The 24,841-nt window shown below is 39.4% G+C and overlaps 1 protein-coding gene across 3 annotated transcripts in view; it reads right to left on the bottom strand.

The window, feature by feature from the left end:
* The window catches only part of caprin1b (cell cycle associated protein 1b), a 102,459-nt gene that overhangs the window by 30,803 nt on the left and 46,815 nt on the right, over positions 1 to 24,841 (bottom strand). For all 3 annotated transcript variants that reach the window (XM_072272654.1, XM_072272653.1, XM_072272655.1), the window contains exons 4-11: positions 24,173 to 24,411; positions 16,638 to 16,720; positions 12,700 to 12,834; positions 9,886 to 9,938; positions 6,713 to 6,799; positions 3,459 to 3,620; positions 1,655 to 1,763; positions 1,291 to 1,352 (exon numbers count right to left, since the gene is read on the bottom strand). In XM_072272654.1, coding sequence (XP_072128755.1) covers positions 1,291 to 1,352; positions 1,655 to 1,763; positions 3,459 to 3,620; positions 6,713 to 6,799; positions 9,886 to 9,938; positions 12,700 to 12,834; positions 16,638 to 16,720; positions 24,173 to 24,411 — 930 coding nt within the window. The remainder of the gene's footprint in view (positions 1 to 1,290; positions 1,353 to 1,654; positions 1,764 to 3,458; positions 3,621 to 6,712; positions 6,800 to 9,885; positions 9,939 to 12,699; positions 12,835 to 16,637; positions 16,721 to 24,172; positions 24,412 to 24,841) is intronic.

The raw sequence follows: 24,841 nt of genomic DNA, 5'->3' as shown, positions 1-24,841 counted from the left end.
CCCAAATACATATTAATGTCATATAATGGATGTCAATATTGAAATTTCCATTAATATTTTTACAAAAATAGTCTATCATTTGTAAGTAGTATTGTATAATATGCTTAATCTACCAAGGAGTTAAGATCTCCACAATGGAAGTCAATGAGACAAAAACAATCATGCGCCTACTCTGAGTTTTACTTTCTAATGTAGAGCATGGAACACAGTATTTGGACACTGGAAACATCACGAGGTTTGAACATTTGCAATAAATGCTGGCAACATCACTCCCAACCCCCCCACCCAAAACCTAGATTTTTAGGTGACTTATGAAATCACAGGATACTACCAAGGTCAAACTATTTCAGCATATAGGAAAAGGAAACCTGTATCTGGTTGCAATAGGTGAGATATCATTTCTACATTCACCCTCTCTTGTAGCCCATCCCAACCTTTAATGTCCAATGTTTAGTCTGTGCACTTTTGTGGTTCTATTGTGCCTGCTAATACTTCCAAAAAGTCAACAGTTATGCTACGTGTGCACTGACTTATGCAACAAATGATGTCCAAACGTCTTCGACCTCTCTTTCCCCAAAGGCACACCCATATGGTAATTTACACAATGGCCACAATACTTTGAGAATTTGCATGAAAGCATCTTCCAGCTTGGAAGCAAGCTACCCTGCCTAAAGACCATGACACAGAAGAATTTGTACTCGATGCTCCAGAATGCACAGTACCAGCATTATTCATTCTACTACAATGGATACAGGTTGCCTATTCACTACTGGTGAAATGGGAATAGTGCAACATGCACTAATGTCACACTTGACTGCATTGTTAAAACTCCAGTTTGCTAGAAAATTAAATAAATGCTTTTCTTCATATAAAGATCCTAGCAAAATATGTCCAGGTTAGTAGCTGATGAGTTTATTTCCAATTTATTAGGGACATTAACATCAGTAAATCAAGAAGTTACAAAGATTAAAAGAAGGTAAACAATGGATTTTCTTAAGGGCAGTAAACAAAATGTAAGAAAGGTGAGAAGATTGATCAAAAATATTTTTATAAATGCAACACGCACAAGGAAAAAGTTCTGCATTTCACAAGATACATTACAGCAAAGAAACTAAAATGTCTCCAGATGAACCAAGTCAAAATGGCAAATCCAAATATCCTTAACTCCATGTCAACAACAACAAACGCCATTGCCTCTGCCTCATCATGTAAAATTTGGATAATAAAAATTTTCCTTACACAATGTGTAACACTGCAAATTCAACAGCTGGCCTGTGAAGGTTACAGTACCTGTGTGGCTTCTGACTGAACAGAAACTGCATTGGGCTGTCCATGCCTGGATTCACTGTGCACTGTGGAAAGGACAGAATGACAACCAATCACAACAGCATAAAAACCAGAAACATTTTCCTGCAATTGTTAGTCTCAGAATTTGATCTAAAATAAAAGTTACATTTTACCCAGAATCAATTAACCTAGTAACTTGAGCCTTTGCTTGCAACAATATACCATTTAATATAGAAACCAATCATACAAACAGAACTCAAAACAAAACAATTTGTTACAAAGTTTATACAGTTAATTATAGAACCATTCACAGATTTAGCTTACTGTAAAGACGTAATAATCTGGAATTTATGGTTCAAAATCTTACCTTGTGTGCAAACCATCTGTTGCATCTCCATGGATTGTGCCGTATTCATGGGCTGCACTGAAACAATTGCAGGGTCTATTGCTTGACTCTCAAACTCAAGCATGGATTCCTTTGAGAGAAAAAAGAAGCATTTTTCCACTGTACATTTAATATCAAATTCAAGGTGAACAGGAAGCTTTCATCAGAAACTATACAGTACATGTGTATCAGTAGAGACTCTGCTGCATAATACATTAGCTCTGGTGAAAAGTTATCAAGGAGAGATGTTGAAAACATTCACCATTTTGTTTTTATTTCACACATCAACGTTTCTAATTTAATGGTAGAAATACTTTTAAGTAGAGAATTGACCAAGTCAGATGGATATATATTCTATACCTGCTGGGAGGACACATACAATTATTTGAACACCCTTTTCCTTCAGAAATCAGATCAGTAATAATCATACAGTAGGCTTGAGTGGCCGAACGGCCCTCTCCTACTCCTAATCATGTTAATCTTAAAAGGTATGTGTGTTTATTCTTTAACACACCCAGCTCAGAGAAGGAGTTTATTTAGTCCTTCATCGACCTCTGTTCTGAACTGTTCTCCACATCACTGTGGAACGTAAACTTCCAATTAACTTGTTAGTTTCTACCACAGAATCTGTACAAATTGTGAGGAAAAGAATATACATTAAATAAAGCTTGTAATTATATGCTTCCAGTTCTCCAATGTGAATGTACATGTAGGATTGGAAAATTCATATTACATGAAAGCTTAATAGCTCCCATCCTTCCTCCATTACACTGAAATTGCTATTTAATCTCTTAAGTATTATCGGTAATTCAACTATCTGACCACTAATAAACCATCACAGGATGGAGACAAAGAAATAAATGAAATCTTGTCGTCAGCGAGAGATATTTGGACAGTCTGGAAAAAGTCAGTATTAAGCCTGAGATGCTAGATGTCTTGGAACACATACTGTAAAGGTGGAAAAATCTCCAGGGCCAGATTAGATTGACCCCAGAATGTTATTGAGAACCAGTCCAGATGCTTCAGAGCAAATTTCTATAGATGTACCATGGAGAGCATTCTGACTGCTTGCACTACTGTCTGGTATGAAGGCGCCATTGTACAGGACTGGAAAGCTGCAAAAGTTTGAACCTCAAGAAGTGGCATTCACATGTCTCTTCTCATTGCTGTCAGGGAGGTAGCACAGGAACCTGAAGACAAACACACCATTTTTGGAACATCACCTTCTCCTCCATCAGTTTTCTGATCAGACCATGAACACAATCTCAATTTTTGCACTTATTTATTATTTCATGTACAAGTTATTATAATTTATGTATTGCATTGTACTGCTGCCGCAAAACAACAAATTTCATGACGGTCACTGAAACATTTCCAGTAGCTGAATACTTATTAACAGAAGGCCAGATTCAAGCTAAGTGGTGAAGTAACAAATTACTCACCCAGCTTTGATCTGCAATAGCAAATTGTAACTATTATAAAATGATATGAGTAAATATCTGCAAGAAAAAGCAACTAGATTATGGATAAAGGGAAAGGATGGAGACTAAATGGATTGAAATTGAAAGAAAAGTATTTTATCTTGCCGTTGACAGGGTTTTGTTTCAAACTCTATTGCCTAAAAGTCAAATGGGACGGAAAGCCAAATTTTGTCACCCAACTGTGATCAACAAAGATGCAAACCAGCAGTCAACTGCTTTCAAAACAAACCTGAATTTAAAAGTTATCAAATTAAAACATTTATGCTCAGTGAATTTTAGCCCTTGAAATAGATCTGAATACCTACTTGAATAAAGTTGAAGGTTCCTTGCATTTGTGCCATAAGATCTTGCACCCTCTGCCTTCTGACCAAGGGATCTGAGGGAGCAACAGTGTTCACTGCATGATTTTCAGGTACAGCCGGTGGCTGCACCTGTTGCTGTGGTTGCTGCTGCAGTGAATTTACAACCTACCAAAGAGAAGGTGGCAATTAATGCAGTACTTACACCATTCTGTTTTAGATTTTCTACATAATTGCTGACCCTGACACACAGCAATTATTTTTTTTCTTATTTAGACATACATTGCCTAACAGGCCCTTCCAGCATTTTGAGCAGTGCAGCTAGCAACCCACCAATTTAATTCTAGCCTAATCATGGAGCAATTTACAATAACCAAATAACCAGTATGTCTTTGGACTGTGGGAGGAAACCAGAGCACCCGGAAAATCACCCGTACATGGGGAGGACATACAAACTTCTTGCAGAGGATGCCAGGATTGAACTCCAAACCTCAACGCACCGAGCTGTAATAGTGCCTCGAAAAGTATTTCCTTTCTTATCCGACCAAAAATATATGGAAAGTTGTCAAACGTCTTCACCACATTGAGTTAGCCATCAACTTTGAACAAATTTTTATTAATTTCACATAATTAGCCACAAATGCATTACACTAAGGGCACATGAGCACAAAGCTGTATTTGCTCAAAAGAAAGCTGAAAAATTAAGTGGCTTGTTCTATTGAAGTATGTTCTTGTATACTGTCCAACAACCTTGTGGAAAGTAACCTCTTGCAATACTGGTATACTATGGAACTGCAGAGTGTGAGAATTAATCCCATACAGTGCTATTATATGATCTAAATTAATAGCATTAACCACAGCACCAGAACTAACTTCATAATTCTAGTGTGAGTGAGAAAATAGGGCCAATGCCAGCTGCTTGCTATTCAGTGACACTTACTGTAAGAAAGTTTACTATAAAGAATATTACACTCTATAATCAATCTGACAATTGTATATATTAATATAGGCCAAGGAGTTACAAGCCTTCGCTGACTGTAATGACTCAAAGATGATTCTATGAAGCAATCAAGGTTGTGTTTGGTCCATCAAAACAAGGCACCTCACAACTTCTGGGCAAGGACAGTACATCCATCTTCACTGAGAAGACAGAGCACATGAAAAGATGGCAGAACACTTCCACGAGCTGCTGAACAGACCAGGAACCATCACCGATGAAGCACTGGGCAGAGTACACTCTTGACCCATAGTGTTTGAGCTAGATGCTCCCCTTACTCTTCACTAAGTCAAAGCCATCAAACAGCTAAAACCCAACAAAGCACCAGGGCCTGACAATATCGTAGCCGAGATCTACCAGTATGGTGGTCATACACTGACATCATGCCTGCACCAGCTGTTCACAAAGTTGGGGGGAGCTGCAGAACTACCACAAGACTTCAAAGACACATCAATCATGACCATCTACAACAAGGGAGACAAGAGAGACTGCAACAATTACCGTGGCATCTCTCTTCTGTCAGTTGCGGGAAAATGCCTCACGAAGATCATCCTTAGACGCTTGGTGTCCAACATTAGTGACAACATCCTTCCAGAAAGCCAGCGTGGTTTTCGAACAGGCCATAGTACAGTGGACATGATCTTTTCAGTGAGGCAGCTCCAAGAGAAACGTGTTGAGCAGCAGAGAAGTCTCTATGTCACATTTGTTGATCTAACCAAAACGTCTGACACTGTTGGTAGAGATGGCCTGTAGAAGCTCCTACCAAAAATTGGTCCCCCCCGCCCCCCCGCCTAACCACCATCAGTTCCAAGGAGGCATGGAAAGCTGCATCAACACGTGTGGTGAGTTGTCAGACCCATTTTCCATCAGCAACAACCTAGAACAGGGTTGTGCCCTGGTTCCTACTCTGTTTGGACTATTCTTCGCTGCTGTTCTTCAGAATGTCACATCAGACCTGAAGTTAGGGGTCTTCCTACAAACGAGGGCTGATGGCAGGCTCCTCAACCTCGCAAGATTGAGAGCAAAAACAAAAGCCAGGAACATTGTGGCGCATGAGCTACTGTTTGCTGATGACTGTGCACTGGTTGCCCACTCTCTCAAAGACTTACAGATCGCCAGTCGCTTTGCCAATGCAGCCAGAAGCTTCGGACTGACAATCAGCCTGAAAAAGACGGAAGTTTTGTACCAACCGGCTCCTGGCTCAAGCTACGAAGAACCAACTGTCCACATTGATGACACTCGTCTCAACGATGTCAACAAGTTTTGCTACCTGGGCAGCATAATAACATCCTCAGCATCTCTGGATGTAGAGATTGAGGCAAGAACCAGAAAAGTCTGCTTTGCCTTTGGTCAGCTGAAAGATCGAGTTTGGTTACAGAACATCAGGGTGGCCACCAAGTGCAAGGTATACAGGGCCGTTGTCATATCAACCTTGTGAAACGGATGTGAGACATGGTGCCTATATCAGAGACACTTATGCCAGCTTGACCAACTGCAGCAGCGTCACCTACGTTCTCTAATTAAGATCACCTGGTGAGACAAGGTCTCCAATACCGAGGTCCTCTATCGAGCCGGAATGCCAGCAGTTTCAACCTTGGTGATGTCAGCCCAACTGCACTGGGCAGGACACGTTGTCAGAATGCCTGACGGAAGACTGCCCAAGGACATCTTGTACTGCCAACTGTCCAGTGGTATCTGAAAATAAGGAGGCCAGCGACTACAGTACAAGGATGTTCTGCACAGGAGCCTCAAGAAAGCTACATTGCCCCATCAACATGGGAGGATCCGGCTCAAGATTGCTCACAGTGGAGGGACGCCATCAGAAAAGGTGCAGACACTGCTGAGAACAAGCTCAACGAGGCAACAGAGGAAAGGCACAGGAAGTGCCACAGCAGAGCTTCTGGCCCTGCTGCCCCTCCAGGCCTCATCTGCCAAGTATGTGACAAGCAGTGCCTGTCAAGGATCGCCCTGTACAGCCACTCTAGGACGCACATATCAAACCTCACTAACTGACTGAAAGGAACCATCATCATCCTATGGGATGGATAGCCAGAGAGCTATCCATATAGAAGAATGCACACTCACGATGCCAGAAAGATTAAACTACTGTGGAAATGTACCCAGCCCCAAGAATCAGCAAACTTGGGAGACTTAGAGGGTGCGGGGGATGGAAGAGCCAAACATTTTACAAAGCCATGTACCGAGTCATTGTTTTTCAATGACTGTGAACATATTCCAAGCAATATGGCACAAAAAAAGTTACCTCAACAGTTTCTGTATTCCAATCATCAGCTTGCTCTTTTTGGCTACTGCTGAATTGTGTCTCTGCAATGAACTGTCTGTTTACAAACTGAAACACAAGGAAAATATTAATAGATCATCACCAAGCTGTAAAAGAGAATTCCAAGTGCAAAATGATAAAGGTAATTTTGCTACCAAATACAGCAATGAAGTAAAGCAGTTCAAAGATGAAATATTCATCTACCTGCAGAATTTAAATGAATCTATGGGGTTTTATCAGCTAACTGCTCTGCGTTTATCATTAAATGACAATTCTTTTGGGGAAACAAGGAAGAGATTTTCTGTGACAATGCAGTATAACTTAAGCATCCAGTCAAAGGAGGAACTCAGCAGATCAGGCAGCATCTCTGGAAATGAATAAACAGCTGATGGAAAGGAAGAGGGAAGAAGCCAGAACAAGGTAAGTAGAGAGAGAGGAGGACAAGCTAGTCAGTGAAGCCAGGTGGGTGGGGGAGGGGAATGAAGCAAGAAGCTGGGAGGTGATAGGTGATAAAGGAATCTGATAAGAGAGGAGAATGGATCATAGGATAAAGTGAAGAAGGAGGATCACCGGGGGAGGTGATAGTCAGGTGAAGAGTAGAGGTAAGAGGGGAACCACAGTGGAGAATTTAAGATGAAGGAAGGGAGAGGTGGAAGAATTACTAGGAATTAGAGAAACTGATATGCATGCCATTTCATTAGAGACTACTCAAATAGAATATGAGGTGTTGTTCCTCCAGCAGATGCAGTAGATGACCCCAACTGCATGTAGGGAGATAGTCCCATAACATTCCAGTGCAATTTAGATGAGCACTTGAAGTGTGCATGCATGATCAAGGACTAGGAAATGGGATCAATAGATAGGTACCCAATAACTAGTAGATGCAGTGGGCCAGGTCTGGTTTTCATGTCTTATTTTATGAATTTCTTTCAAAACAACTACAGGAAATAAAAACTTCAGAGTGTGGAATATATGAAAAACCCAGCCAACTAAATTTCAACAAAAACAAGTCCTTTTTTTAAAAAATGGAAATATTTCCTACCAACATATATTAGCATTTAGTCACACAATCCATATGCTCAACATAAAAGTCACCCAAGGTTCCCACTTCAGTGTCCACTTCAATTGATTATGGTAGACTTATTATCCCCATTCTCCTGCCTTCTCCCCATAACCTTTGTAGACTAAGAACATGTTGGCACAAGAAAAAGGTTCTAGTTTATGATTCTTCTTGGTTTTGTGGCTGGCTTGCCAGGTGCAAAGAACACTCACATGCAGAGAAATACACCCACACACAATTTTTTTGCTCTTTTAGAGGCATTTCAAATATCTTTGCTGTGGTTCAAAGGCTCTGAAAAATGTGAGATTCTTCTTGGTTGATTCTGCAATAATGCTGATCTCATGGCTGAGTGTAATCAGAATCTGGAGTGGAACCTCTGCTTAACTAGTGACTTCAAGGAAGCTCAAATATTTGTGAACCAATGAGCTTGCAGGCATACGTTAGTTTCTTTGCATTAAATTTATGAGGTAGAAGGATTATCGATATAAACACTAGCTCACATTACTGAAAGATTAAGTGAAACCTAATACGTACAGGTTGAATATTGACTGAAACTCAGTAGCAATTTTCCACATATACTTGTGGTAATTTCAAAGTAACATTTTCTCTCGCCCTCCCCTCCCAAAGGGCAATTTATTCATGTGTATTTGTATTTGGTTTAACTTTCAGCAACACCCTTGAAATAACTTTAAATGTACATCATAGACAAATGCAAGACTTCCAAATAAGGTCATCATAGCTGAAACACCATTCGCACAATTAGAAACTAACAAATAATCTTTCTTATTTATATCACTATCTACAGTGCCTACAAAACGTATTCATTCCCCTTGGAAGTTTTTATTTTTTTACAACAGTGAATCAGAGTTAATTTGGTTTTTTTGACAATGATCTACAGAAAAACGTGAAAAAGTGAAAACAAATTTCTAAAAATCGGTCTAAATTTATTACAATTATCAAAAACAAAATAATTGATTGCATAATTACTTACCCCCTTCAAGTCTGCATTTAGTAGATGCACTTTTGGCAGCAATTGCAGTCTTGAGTTTGTGCAGATATGTTTGGGGTCATTGTCCTGCTGGAAAACAAATCTTCTCCTAAGTCGCAGTTCTCTAGCAGACTGCATCAGCTTTTCCTCCAAGATTTCCCTGTATTTTCTACACTCATTTTACCCCCTACCTTCACAAGCCTTCCAGTGCCTGCTGCAATGAAACATCCTGACAGTATGATGCCCCCACTTCCATGCTTCATGGTAGGAATGGTGTGTTTTTGATTACGTATGGTGCTTGGCTCACAAATAATAGCGTTTAGTCTGATGGCCAAAAAGCTCAGATTTGGTTTCAGACCATAGAACTTTCTTCAAGCTGACTTCAGAGTCTCCCACGTCTTCTGGCAAACTCTGGTTGAGATTTGTGTGTCTCCCCCCCCCCCCCCCAAAAAGTGACTCTCTCTTTGCTACTCTCCCAGAAAGTGGCAACCGGTGAAGCACCAGGGCAACGGTTGCTGTATGCGTAGTCTCTCTCATCTCAACCACTGAAGCTTGCAATTCCTCCAGAGTTGTCACAAGTCTCTCGGTGACCCCCCTCACTAGTTCCCCTCTCGCACGGTCACTCAGTTTTGAGAATAGGTAGATTTACAGCTGTGCTATATACTTTCCATGTCTTGACAATCGACTTAACTGTATTCGAAGGAATATTTATTGGATCCATCTCCTCACATGTGCTCTTCAATAACCTTTTCGCAGAATTGTTTGGATAGTTCTTTTGTCTTCGTGGTGTAGTTTTTGGCAGGATATTCACTCACCAAGAGTTGGACCTTCCATATACAGGTGTATTTTTAATAAATCCACTGAAACACCTTGATTGCACACAGTGCTCTCCATTTTAAGTAATTATGTGACATCTAAAAACCAATTGGCTGTACCAGTTATGATTTGGTGTGTCATATTACGGGAGGGGGAGGGGGGGGACACAAATCAATTATTTTGTGTTTTATATTTGTAATCAATTTAGCACTTTTTAGAGATCTGTTTTCACTTTGACACAAAAGTCTTTTTCTGTTGATCAGTGTCAAAAAAAAACATGATACTCCTTACCTCTCTTGCCTCCACGTCAGTTTGCTCCACATATTCTTCCACTGCTTCAGGTTCTATAAAATAAAGGTTAATTCTTTGTCTTTATGAAAGAAAATAAAATATTAAATAAAATGCAGCAGCCATTTTTTGCAATTCAGGACCTCAAAAACCAAAATACTTGAGTGAAAACGGTAGGAATGTAGAATTTCCTTGCCTCCTTCAAAACAGTATCATCTGATGGTGATCTCTGATCTAAGACAGCATCTATGACCTTACTTTAACTCATCTGGCCTCCTGCACTCCCTTTGTCTCTACCGTACAAGATCATTTGTCAAGGGATTTGAAATCATAAACCTAACTTAGATGCAGCGCAACCAACAAATCCAAAGTTGATGTTAAGCCATTGAAAATATGTCTAAAAAGATCCACCTGGAATAATTCAAGAAGTGTAAATGACACCCTGAACACTTAAACCATCCTTGTTTTTAATCAAAATTATGAAGTAGTGCTTACAACACAATAAGCCAACAAAGAAACTGAATTGGCTCTGCTCAATTATTCACATCTAATTAAAACACAATTCTCAAATCACTGTCAAATGCAACAACATGACTAGAGAAAGGAATACACCCTATCCTCGTTATATGCGGGGGATACGTTCCTCGAAGTTGACGCATAATGTGAATAATTATTTAAATGGAGAAAATAGGGATGCGTTCCAGAGGGCTTCCTAAATATGTTTTATCTGTAATTTATTCACATTTTCATACCAATATGACACAGAAGCAGTACTACAACATTTGTATTATATTTCATCAATTTAAGGTAATATTCAATGTAATAAATCATAGAAAGTTAACATCCGAGGGTGTACAGTACTCACCAACAGTGGCAGGTGTGTTCGCTCTGGGAGATAAGTGGTTGTTGTGGTATCGGGCAGCTTTACATAGATAAGGTGGATGGTTGTGGTCGTCAGGATCATATCAAGCACAGCAAGGGGCGAAGGAAGACTCACAGAACTCTTAGAACTGCCGGCAGCAGAAGGTGTTACCGATTTGAATAAAGTGATGAGGGTTGTTTGCTTGGCAGCATTTTGTTTTAAATTTCCTTGTAGGGAAGAAGGGTTGACAGCAGGGAATGACTGAAATGCTGATTCCATTCTAAACGTGGGTCCATGTCCATCGCCATTTATGCCAACTGTTCCAACTTCCACCATTCCCTCACCGTTGGTAAACTCCCGGGATTTTCAAAATTGTCTGTTGCTTGCAGCATCTGAGAGATAGTTCACGGTAAAAAAAAAACCACGCACGCCTTGAATGAGGATCACACCGGTCGAGTGGTTGAATCAGCGGTGTTGTGTTAAGCGGCAGGAAACGCACTGTTATGTTAGGATGAATGCTGTTCAAATGTTTAGGATGGGCTGGCGCATTGTCAAGCAACAAAAGAACTTTAAAGGCAAGATTCTGTTCCCAGCAGTAGCGTCCCAGAGTTATGTTACCTTCAGCTGATGCCGCGCTGTTTATAATTTCCAACTTTTTTCCCCAAGTGTTAAAGCGGTTCTCTGCCGCTTGGCTGACGGTCCAGGACATGACATCCGACGCTTAGGAGGTATAGTTAAATATTTCAAGCGCAAAATCACTGCACCGTAGGTAAAACCAACAGAAGTTTAAGATTACGCATCCACACCATGCCAAAACCAATGCGAGAGTGGTGGGAGAGAGATTGTGAGACGCACGCACCTGACTTGTATTGGCAGGAAAGCGATGCTTCTTGTCCCTGAGAGGTGTGCGCACGTGACTTGTATTGGCGGGAAGGCAGTGCTCCTCGCATAACTGAGTTTTGGACGCATATAACGAGATGTTGGCAGAAATAGGTTCCTCACGTAACTGTGAATCGGCATTGTCTGAAGATGCATATAACGAGGATAGGATGTACCACAAAACACAACACCAACATTGACCAGAACAAACTATTGGCTGTCAGGGTGCACCTCTGAGTCAGCATAGCACTTTAAGATCTTCTAAAATACATCTTGCTTTTATTGAAATAGCGAAAAAAAAAGTACTAAGGGTGCAAGGTAAATTCCATTCCGTCCTCAGGCCCTCCCTCAGAATGATAGGATATCAAGATCACATTATCTTGATTTCAAAATATTTAGATACAGTGGCTCCTTCTACCATAGAAAAAGGAAACAGGCTAGCTTTCAGAGTTGGAAACCACATTAGAGAGTGCACAGGTAACAGAGAAAGATGTACCATCTAGGTTCAAAAATTATAATACTTTTCATTGTCTGACATATTACTTCATATCAATTTTTATGAGGCAGGTTTACATGTTAGCTTTAATCAACAGTAGAGCTACTAGGACTTGATGTTTCAATCCCTATGGTAAGTCCGCACTCTCGATGTTGGCAGTGGGCTTGGAGTCCTCTAAGTATGCAGTGTACAGTGGGCAAATCACGTTAACTAGTATGTTAACTAAAAGCATAGAAGGCATCCATGTCATAAGGCAAATTACATAAATATTCAATTAAAATCTAGTACTACTTTAGTTATTTAAAAAGCCACTTACCCATACAAGTAGACAATTTATATACCATATTAATTTTCTATGCAGAAGTTCCAAAATATTAAAAGATCAGGTTAGATCGGAACAAAATTACGAGGATTCAAGAGCTGGGGTGTAAGAAAGGGTAAGTGTAATAACAGACACGTGGTAGTGACAATTGCAGCATTGAGTGTCTGTTACACAAAAAGCAACATAATATATTTGAATTTAATATATGTCTCTCAAATATTCTTTTACTGTAAAAGACCATACAGACTAGCTTCTTACCTGGTTCTGGAGGCTGTTCCTCAACAGGCACTGGTGAAGGTTCCTCCTCTTCACATACACCATTCTGGTGATTATGAATACTGTCAAAGTAGCCACTCTGTAGGAGTCTATTGACAATTGCTTTAAGGTTCTTGTCTAGAAATTAGAAATTAGTTCATCACTTGACTCTTCTGAAAGCAATTCACAATGCTCATTAAACTCAATTCATTCTAAATCCTTCAAAATTTTGATCATCAAATTTCCTTTCTACTCTGGATAATAACCTCAACTTTCATGTGTCTTCCATTTAACTATTCTCTTCCTTGGAGTCATGCCAGTTTGTATCATGTGCACCCTTTTGAAAACGTGCATATTTTCTCTAAAGCAGGATGTCTAGAATTATGTATAATCATCATATTGTGCTCCAAAATTTTATTGTAGGTTTAACATTACAGCTTTACTTCTGCCAGCTTCTATTGAAACATTTGAGTATCCGTAATCTTTAGATGTGCTCTGTGACCTTTACAGTCCCAGAGCATCATGAAAAGCATTACAAGTAAAGGCCTCCCCATCACTGAGCACATCTACACAAAACACTGTCACAGGAAAGCAGCATCCATCATCAAGGACCCCACATGCTCTCTTCTTGTTGCCATCAGGTAGGTGGTACAGGAGCCTCAGGACTCACACCACCAGGTTCAGGAAAAGCTATTAGCCCTCAACCATCAAGCCCATGAAGCAAATGAGATAACTTCACTCCATTTCACTTGCCCCATCAATGAAATGTTGCCAAAACCTATGGACTCATTTTCAAGGACTCTTCATCTCATATTTGATATTTATTGCTTATTTATTATTATTATTTCTGTATTTGAACACTGGTTGAACACCCAAGTTGGTGCAGTCCTTCAGTTACTTTGCTATGGTTATTACTTTTTTATAGATTAATTGCGTATCCCACAAGAAAATGAATCAGGGTTGTACATTGTGACATATGCACTTTGATAATAAATTTACTTTGAACTTAATAAAAATTTGTGGACATATTTCAGTACTAGTTTCTGATGTGCAACACTTAAAAACTATACTATTTTGCTCAGTCTTTTTTTGCTGTTTTTGAATTTCCTATCAAATTAAATTTCAATTCATCTAGCCAGTCAATGGCTGTGAGCTATAATGTATAATAATCATTACATTAATATACATTTTTAATGCTACTTTCTACTTAATACAAACTGAAGGTTTGCATCAACTGTAGTTCTAAATCCAACCTCATTGAAATATAGCCAAATAAATTCCTCTACCACTATCTTCCACAAAACCCCATACAAAAAGTTCGGTCTTTCAGCATCATTATTTCTATCCCTTACACAAATGATTACATTTTGATAACAAATATAAAACTTCTTCACGATATCCTATGTCATCCAAATGAAAAAAAAAATTTCAAACTTTTCCTCATCTAGCACCAAAATAGTGTTTTGTTGAATTCAAAAGCACATCTTCCTGGAGCACAGAAACAAGCCTTTCCACTCAAATGGTCCATGCCAACCAAGATGACCCATCAAAATTAGTCCCATTTGCCAGCATTTGGCCATAACTTTCTCAATCTTTCCAATTAGTACCTGTTTGATTGCCTTTTAAAAGTTATTGTACGTGTCTCAGCCAGCTGACACTGCTTTTTGTGTAACAAGTTGCTCAAGTTCCTCTAAAATCTTTTTGCTCTCACCTTAAACCCAAGTCCTTGAGTTCCTGATACTCCAACTAATCTAACTTGCCCAACTTCTCCATATAAATCAGTCACACAAGTCCAAAAAACATCATGGTAAATCTTTTCTGCACTCTTTCCAATTTAATAATATTTTTCCTATTGAAGTGCAGATTCACTCGCACTCCATACCACCACACTATGACCTCACAATCTTTATACTTAATGCCCTGACTCATGAAGGCCACTGTAACTCCACTTTCAATGAACCATTTACTTGTACCCCAAGGTCCTTATGTTCTGCAACACTTCCTAGGAACATGCTGTTTACCGTGAAACCCCTAAATGGATCTGACTTTCCAAAATGAAACACGTCACACTTAGCCATACCTCAGCCTACTTGGCTGATCAGTGATGAGACTTCTTGTCTCTAATCAGTAAGTACTTTAAATAATTTAAATAATTTAGCCTGAAGTATCAATGTATTTGTTTGTTTGTTCTTTCCATTTTGAAAAGAGCTCCTTCAACTCCCGCTGAAGCTAATCACAAACTCAGTTCTTTCTTGCTGAACAAGGAAACTCCAAATTTAATCTTTAAGGTTGAAAACAAGTAACCTCACTTTCTAACACTCTTATTTCTACGAGCTGTATGTTATTCCGTTTATTGTTCAAAAATACTTCCATTCTTCCACACTTCCAACACTAAACTTAAGTTAATGCACTCATTCCACCATAGATCATTCTTTTCCATGACAAATAATGTTACAGAAACCTGAAAAAGGGCATTCACCCTCTCATGCCTCACCCTCTTAAAAAAAAACTCAGTTAAACATTTCCCCATACATCCAGAGCATCACACTTCATTCCTCTTTCCCAAATTACTTTTTGGGGCCATGGTGGCCTTATCAAATAAGGAGGGTTTTAAAAAATGTATATTCTTGCTTGAATAGGAGAGCATAGAGTAATTCCATTTGTCCAAAGCAAATAAGCTTAATATGACAATTTCTTTGTTAGTGTCTCAGATCCAAGTATTTTACCCTAACCAGATTTTTTGTCGTTAATGTAAACTGAGGCATATGATAAGTAGCATCTTCAGAAATTTTCCTTGGTCCCCCCCTTCCCCCCACTGCAATGAAAATACTTGTAACTGAGATAAAGGCTAATGAACAGTGATCACATAAAAACAGATCTGTGAAATTTGTTTGAGTACAAAACCTTTAACTTAAATACAAAGGCCCAAACCATCACTTGGCCTCCATTTATCATAGATTGTTCTTTCAGGCAGAGCAACCCATAATTTGAAATGAGACTTGTCAATTACAAAAATGCTACTTAGAACTCATTCAACATGGTAGCTACTTCGGTACATTTGAAAATCATTTATCACATAATTACCTGCCATTGACCAAGTGGCATAAACATGCATTTTGATTTAATTTTTTAAAATCCCCTCAAGTACTTCATTTAAACAATTCCTGTCGAGTATGTTTACTGAAATTTCAGCATCTTAGTTTAAGCAGCTGAATGATAAGAGAGTTTAGGAAGCGTTAATGAAAGTGCTTCCAATAGTCAAAAACTATGTTGAGGATAAAGTTAGCTTCTGATTTGAACTTCAATGGATTTTTTTTTAAACAAAGGATAAGAATAAATAAGCACAAGCTTACGAAAACATACTGCAAACTTCCTCGTGAAATTTTTGAAGATGTATTTAACCAAACCTCAGACCATAAAGCAACAAATTTAGCATAGCAAAAAAATACTGAATCCTAAATTTACCCTGTTGAAAAAATTCCCTGAAACTCACACCTAAACCTTGCAACCAAACTTGTGTAACAAACCACTGTACAAATTAATATCAGTGGCTTGCTAAGCACAGGCCACAGAATTGTCCTAAGGATTTCCAACACAGCTAAACTCTACTCAAACACAACCCACCCTTAAAGACACTACCTTCATCAAAAGCACCCTGACTTCAAAATTATTTGCAAATACTGTAAAAAGATAGCTTGATTGATTTTGTGTCAAATAAAATCAAACTACCAATTATAATCACAAAGTACAATGTCACAAATTGAGACCCTCCCATTGCTACGTTACTCTTTCGAGCTATGAAAATTAGCAAGATTGTTATAACTTGAACCCCGCATGTGCCACAGATAAAGGATGAAAATAAAGAACACCCAGGAACAGAGCAAAATATATCTTATTTTCCAGTCTTTCTTATTTTGTCCTGCTAAAAATCAGATACTCACAAGTCGTGGCCCCAACTTTCTTGTCTTTGCCTTCCAGTAGGTCCCATAAGTGTACTGATGCTTGTTCAAATTGTTCGCATAGTCTGTTAACCATAAAATAAAAAGGTCAAGCTCTGAGAGCACATAACATCAAATGGTTATTTCTGGAACATATATTAATTTTAAAATTGAGTACTAAAATGGTCAACTTCACCTGAAGTACTCATTCTCATCTCTCAAGCATAATCTATATTATCATACATGTGAGATGAACACAATGTTATACTGGTAAGTGTACTGCAGGACGTTCAGTGGGGGAAGAGGGAAGAGATGAAGTAGCCTGTTTGGAGAAACAGGAATACATCTCCAGTGGAAAGAATTCCTAGTGTGAAATGTTTTCTGGTTACCCTCAGAAGCTAAGGACATTTCATACTAAATTTCTGAAATGTTGACATATTTCTGAAATGTAAACCTGTTAGAACACAACAGACTCAAAACAAGGTCAAAACAAGGAGTGCCACACAGAGCAAATTTATGTTTTCTAAAAAATATATATCTACATATACAAAAGGTACTGTATTAAAATCATCCAAGCAGGATTGTTTACATTGACCAGGAAAGACTTAGTTAAATCCTCTTAACAAAAAACATTATGAACTCTTTACAGTATAGCCAGGAAATACCAACCTATGTTGTCTGACCTGCTGCCCACCTATCAACAAATCACAGCTTCAACATGTCTAAGTTTTGATCACGCCATGGACTCTACACTATCAATTATAGGGAGTTCACATGACTAGCACTCGCACACTCTTCCGTGAAAGTGGTCGCTTCAGTGAGTTACTGATCTAACTACTGTCCAAGTGAAAAAGACGACAAGTCATAATTACAGAGCAGTTGGTCCATTATGCTTTGAATCCACCCAAAAAGGTTTTGAACTTTTTAAAAAGCAGAGCTATTCTGATTCCCTCCACTGTTGCTGCCAAGCCAACCAAGTGCTTCCAGCATCTGTTTTCATCGAACAGTAAAAGTAGAAACCCCAAAAGGCCGTTAGCACAACAAACAAAATAGAACGTTGTGCATCTTCCCATTCATTTAGTTTGAATAGAAATTTCACTAAGTTTCATAGTATTTACTGGAAAGATGCTGTGAACATTTGATTGCTACTGAAGTGAGTGGTGTGAGGAAAAATGTTATCTCCATATTCATACTTTCCAAATTTTCTAAAGTTTGCGCATTCTACTCAACTTTTTAAATAAATGGTTAATTGACAATATGTTCAGATAAATATTTTGGCATACTATCATTTGCTCATTCCATAATATAGATACTGTTTCTGTGCAACATTTGAAACGTGCATACAGCTTTTTAAAGTGAACAGGCAATTACTTTAACTGCCAATCAGATTCCACTTTTAAAGATTGGATTCTATTAAGGACCACACCATCTGGTGCTACAGAAATTACTTTTATTCTTTAGAGTTTAGAAGAGCAAAGAGAGCTCTTACTGAATCATGTAATAGCCTGAGGAAGTTTTCCCACATCTGGGCAAATCTCAAATGAGGTGACAGTTCCAAGATTAGCTGACGGTCATGTACAATTGGAGTGGACAGGAAAGCAACTCTTCACTGGGTGTTGGAGGCTCACAGCACTGAAGGTATTTAAAAAATCAGGTCCTTCCCAGGTTACAAACACTTGATTTATGGAAATGCCTGAATTTCAATCAGCTTTTTAAGACACCACCAGGTTGTATGGGAATGGATTTACCAAACGTTGCTGAAATCTTCTGGTTGGCAATGGAGCACTCCCACATGCCTCCTCTTTCCAACCCCCACCCCTCCCAGGTGCTGCAACAATTTTGGGCTGGGTCAAGCTGAACAGGGCTGGCAATACTAAGCAGACTCACTTGTTCACTCACTGAGCCAGCAAGACTGGCTGGACACTGCTCTTCTGCTCACGCTTTCATCAAAACTACCACTTATGTCCTCAATATTATTTACTTATATTTTGTTTGTATTTGCACTTTGTCTTCTTTCGTACATTGGTTGTCAGTTATTATGTATAGTTTTTCATTGATTCAATTGTAGTTCTTTGTTCTATTATGAATGCCTGCAAGAAAATGAATCTCAGGGTAGTATTTGATGTACTTTGATGACAATTTTACTTTGAAAACTAATATTGTTTCCTCTCCCACACTGTGCCTTTGTTCATTACCAACTTATGAACAATTCTCAGCAACAGCACCCTGTCCTAACCTGGGGACTGCCTGCGGAAACATTTTTGAAAGGAACACAGAATTGAGACTTATGAAGAACTGGCACAACACCACAGTCATTTTGAATGATAGGGCCAAGCTGATTCACTGATTAGTTTCCTGTAAGGTTAATTCTCCTTTTGGGTTTCTCAACAATAGCTTTGTCCTGCACTTTACACCTTTTATAATTACCCTTAGTTTTCTCTTTTTCTCCAACTGCCCCCATTGATCTGCTGTGCAGGCATCTTTGTAATTATCTTTGTCATGATCTCATGCCAGAGACATTCACTTTGTCTTATTAAATGAAATGAACATGATAGCACTGCAGTCCCCTCAATCTCTATCACAGACAGATTTATCCTTTGGATATTGATGAGAATGATGGCTTCTTGGCTAAGTGCTGCCAGTCAGAAGTGTTACAGCACAAATATCACAGCTGGACAAGAGGGGAGGAAGCCAAATGAAAAGTGACCACTGGATTCATCAATGGTGGTGGTGGGGGCGGGGGGGGGGGGGATGGTGAGGGGAAACACAGACATTTGTGTCATTATAGTTCCAACTCTACAATAGTATGATGGCTCATTGGTTAAGTTTAAGGATGCTACTGAAAGAAAGCAGAACAAGTTGAAGGGGGGAGAAACCAGCCAGAGGTTGTAACAGCAACAACAGCATAACTAAGGCAGAAATTTAGGGAGCTAGAGTATGTCAATCTTCAAAAGGTTATTTTAGAAAGTAGCACAGGAGTAAAGGCCTTAAATTGCTGATGAATGCGGCAAATTTCAGGGGAAGACAACACCTCTTGAAGACAGAAGGGTTACACCTCAATGTGAATGAATCCAACGTGCTCATAGGAAGACATGCCTCTTAAATGTTATTATTGTTCCTGTCTGCATCACCTCTTCTGGCAATTCAATTCAGATACCAACTACTGTATAAAAAACACCTTCAGCTCCCTTTTAAATCTCCCTCTTCCAACCTTAAACCTATGCCTTAAGACACCCTACCACTGGAAACTGACTCTGCCTATCTCAGCCTCTAATTCTATGTACCTCTATCATGTCACCCCTCAGTTTCTTTTGCACCAAGGAAAACAAACCAAGCCAATCCAATCTCTCCTTTTAACTCAAGCCCTCGAAACCAGTCATAATAAACATTGGCTGAAAAAGATGCAGCATTGAGTGTTAAAATATGGATGGGAAATGTTTCAAATTGAAGCCCCTGATCTGCACTTAAGAATGTTGATAATAGATCTCTGACCTAGATGTTGCCTATACAACTAAATTTTTGCAGCATTTTCTTTTTTTTTTTAATTTTCAGATTCCAGCACTGCAGTTTTGATGGGATTTGCATGGAATTAGGCATTTCAGGATATCAGGTGTTTGGGAAAGACGAGAGAAAATTGAGAAGGAATATTGGTATTGTTGAAAAAATACTGGAAGAAGATAGCGAAGGTCAAACACAAAACCATAAACACAAACTTTGCAGAGGCTAGAAATCCAAGACAACACACAAAATAATGGAGGAACTCAGGTCAGCAGCATCCATGGAAATGAATAAATGGTCAACATTTTGGGCAGAGACCCTTCTTCAGGACTGGAAACGAAAGGGGAAAACACCTGAATAAGGAGGTGGGGAAAAGAGGAAGGAGGATAGCTAGAAGGTGAAAGGTGAAGCCAGATGGGTGGGAAACAAAGGCTGGAAATGGAGGAATCTGAGAGGAGAGCAGAATGGACTATAGGAGAAAGGGAAGGAGGAGGGGCATCAGGGGAATGTGACAGGCAGGTGAGAAGAGGTATGGGGCAGAAAGGGGAGTAGACAGAATCAGTTTAGTTAGAACTGAGGAGCAGGAGTAGCATTATTCTGCTGGTGTATTCCATTGGTCACCAAAGTGTGGGAGATCTCTGGTGACCAATTATGCAAGAAAATGCAGAGCTAAAATTAGAGGGCAGTTATAATCTGGGATATTAGATATCTCAATGAAAAATGTCTAAAATATGATCAGCATGATCTCAAAGTTCAAAGTAAATTTTGTTACCAGAGTACATACATGTCACCACATACAACCCTGAGATTCATTTTCCTGCGAACATACCCTGCCAGTCTAGAGAACAACAACTATAACAGGATCAATGAAAGATCAACCAGAGTGTAGAAGACAACAAACTGTGCAAATGGAAATATAAATAAATAGCAATAAATAACAAGAACATGAAATAACAAGATGAGTCCTTAAAGTGAGATAATTAGTTATGGGAACATGTCAATGGATGGGCAAGGGAGTGTAGTTGCCCTCTTTGTTCAAGAACCTGTTGATTATGGGAGGGTAACTGTTTTTGAATCTGGTGGAGAGTTCCGGGGCTCCCATACCTTCTACCTGATGGAAGAAGCGAGAAAAGCGCATGGTCTAGGAAGGTGATGAGGATTTCTGATAATGGATGTTGATTTCCTATGACAGCATTTCATACAGATGACTGGGAGAGCTTTACCAGTGAGGCACTGAGCCAAATCCACTACGAGGCACTGCCTCACCTTCTTTGCAACTGTACTTATACGCTGGGTCCAGGACAGGCACTATGAAACAGTAACCCCAGGAATATAAAGTTGCTAACTCTCCCCACCTGAGCCTCCAATGAGGACTGGCTCATGGACCTCTGGTTTCCCTCACCTGAACTCTGGTCATACTAACACAGAGTGAGAGGTTGTTGTAATCACATCACTCAGCCAAACTTTTAATCTCTCTCCTGTTTACTGATTCATCACCACCTTTGATAGGACCCACAACAAGGGCATCATCAGCAAACTCTTACTGGAGCTGTGCTAAGCCACAGAGTTACAGGTGTAAAGCAAGTACAGCAGGGGGCTAAGCACACTGACTTGTGGTGCACCTGTGCTGAAGGAGATCATGGATATGTTTTGCCAATCCAAACTGACTGGGGTCAACAAGTGAGGAACTCCAGGATCCAATTGCACAAGGAGGCATTGAGGCCAAGGTCATGGAGCTTTTTGATTAGTCTGAGGGGATGATGATATTCAATGCTGAGCTGTAATCAATAAAGAACACCCTGATGCATGCATCTTTGCTGTCCAGATGCTCTAGGGTTGTGTAAACAGCCAATGAGATAGCATCTGCTGTGGACCTGTTGCTCCAGTAGGCAAACTGGAGTGGATCCAAGTCGCCTCTCAGGCAGGAGCTGATATGTTTCATTACCAGCCTCTCAAGATAGAGGCCGTGGACAATTCTGATTTGATGGAGAATGGACATGAAAGCACAGAGGAACACCTGGAGAAATTTCTGAAACGCCTGTCCGCTGCTGTCATTACTGTGCGGTCGGGAATCTTTCAGAGGGTAGGCCTCAAAATCCCCGGCCTTGCCTGCTTTTGGCGACCGAGAAGGAGATCGAATCGTTCGGACAGAGATGGCCCTCAGTACTTGGTGTCGGAGAGCCGATCAGAGCTCGAAGTTTTCGGATGACTCAGAGTCGGATTGTGGTCGGCATGGCAGGGAGAGTTTTTCTTCCTTCGCCTGTCTGCGTGAGATGTGGGACATTTGAGAAACTTTGAACTTTACTGTGCTCATGGACTTCTTCATCAAGTTATGGTATTATTACACTGTTTGTAACTATATGTTATAATCATGTGGTTTTGTCAGTTTTTTCAGTCTTGGTTTGTCCTGTGTTTTGTGATATCACACCGGAGGAAATATTGTATCATTTCTTAATGCATGCATTACTAAATGACAATAAAAGAGGACTATGTGTCTTCATAATCATAAAAACACTTCATCTCTGTAGATGCAACTGGGCAATAGTCATTAAGACAGGACACCACGTTCTTCTTGGGCACCAGTACAATTGAATCCTGCTTGAAACAGTTGGGTACCACACCGCCAAAGCGAGATGTTAAAAGATATCAGTGAACACGCCAGCCAGTTAGTGAGCACAGGTCTTCAGTACGTGGCTAGGTCCCTGTCCAGTCCAGATGTAGTACACATTTCCGATCCAACAAGGAAAGAGGAACTGTTGGACAAGTTTCTGGGAATTAAGTGGGTCAAGCGCATCAAGGTTCAGTAGATGACAATCATCTATGTAGCTAAAGAGAGGAAGCAAAACAAAGTCAAATTTATTAATTGGAAAGTTAACTACAATGGGGTGAAGAGAAAGCTGAAGAGATTTGATAAGGTACTGATAAGATAAGATTTGAAAGCTGAAGAGATTTGAGCGTGAACAAAGTAGACAGCGGAGGCCATTCCTTCTGATTGCAGGCGTGATGACTGGAGGTGATAGTATAAAATAAAGGCGAAAAGAGGACCTCTAACAAGCATGTCAAATCAGTCTACAAAGGAACGACTTAAAATTAGAATGACAATTAGAGATACGGCACGGTAACAGTCTCTTCTAGCCCAATGAGCTTGTGCCATCCAATTACACATCACCAATTAACCTAACACAGGTCTTTGGGATTTGATAGGAAACCAGAGCACCCGGGGGAAAACCATGCAGTCTTGGGGAGAACATACAAACTCCTTACAAGCAGCAGCAGGAATTGAACCCAGGTCGCTAGTCTACAGAAACTGCAGAACAAGAGGTGAGTAGTCACTGAACCTAAAACAATGCACAGAAGACTTGTATTTTTGCAGTTAGGAAATCAACTGCAACATTTACACCTGCCTTCCATCACCAAAAATTACTCTACAGACCTCTCCTTGACAAATTCATCTAGTTTTCCTCTTCCAGGCACTTCAAATTTTCTTTGCAAGTCATTAATTAGCCTTTAGTAAGGTTTAATTTTACTATTTGAAGGCAGTTAAATAGAATAAGATCATATGAAAGCTTGAGAAAATCAGTTTAACTGTTCTTTCTTCCTTTCCAGGTTTACTCCCACATCCTTCAAGATACCTTTTAAAATTAAAACTCAAACCCCCTTAGACTTAACAACTTTGAGTTTCAGTAGCATTCTTAACCTGTAGAATAACCTATCATGTTCTGAAACACTGTGCTCTGCACACGTTATTGGAGATGACCTGGTCCCCTACCTTAAAGGGCTTAAAACTCCCATCCCTACAAATCACTGATTTGAAGTTGTCAATTAAATTACACAGTATACAGCAAAATAAAGACTTATACTAATTAAATATTACACTGTATAAGCTGAAGTCAAAAAATGATTTTCAAATAAATCAGATAAAGAGCAATAAAGATTAAACTATTTAGAAATTCACTCAAACATAGAGGACAATGAATAACAAGAAATTTCTTCATAGCATAAGAGAAAATATTTTCACAGGATGTTAATAAATTTATTACCTTAAGCTCATGTCTCTCTCAGGTTGTACCAGCTTATAAAATTCATCCAACATTCCCAATTCCTCTTCAGTGAGTACAGTGGAACCATTCCAACCTTGTTTCAAGTCAGTGCGTGTATCATCATCACCCAATTTGTCCAAAAGATACTGTAGCTCAAGGACTGTTTTTAATCGTTTTTGCTCCACTTCTTCTCGCATCAGTTGTTCCCGACGAGCTGCTTTTTTCAGTGATTTCTGGATCTACATAGAATTGTAAAAAAGATAGGATATTTTTATAAAAATAAACTAACGCTTCAATACTCAAGGCAATAAATGTGCTAATGAAACCAGGTTGATTCTTTAAGTGCACTCAGGAATAGCCAAGCATCCCACTCAGCTTATACCATCATCTCTCAAGCAATTTGATTGGGTAATCAAAATTGACCTCTGCTTTGATGCTCACATTGCACCAAAGAATAAAACTGCACAGACTAAATAGCATACTGTTAATAACTGAGCTTGCCCGACAACCAAAATGCAGAAGATCTAAGGTAATATCAAGTTCAGTGAAGGAATAAAAGCATAGACTGTTTTCTCAATGGGAAGCAATTTCAGAAATCAGAGTTGCAAAGGTTCTTGGAAGCCCTAGTGCAGTATTCCCTAAAGGTTAACTCGCAGGTTGAGCCAGTGG

Source organism: Mobula birostris, chromosome 11, assembly GCF_030028105.1.
Source record: "Mobula birostris isolate sMobBir1 chromosome 11, sMobBir1.hap1, whole genome shotgun sequence".
Lineage (NCBI taxonomy): Eukaryota > Metazoa > Chordata > Chondrichthyes > Myliobatiformes > Myliobatidae > Mobula > Mobula birostris.
This window is presented reverse-complemented; position numbering and strand designations above follow the sequence as displayed.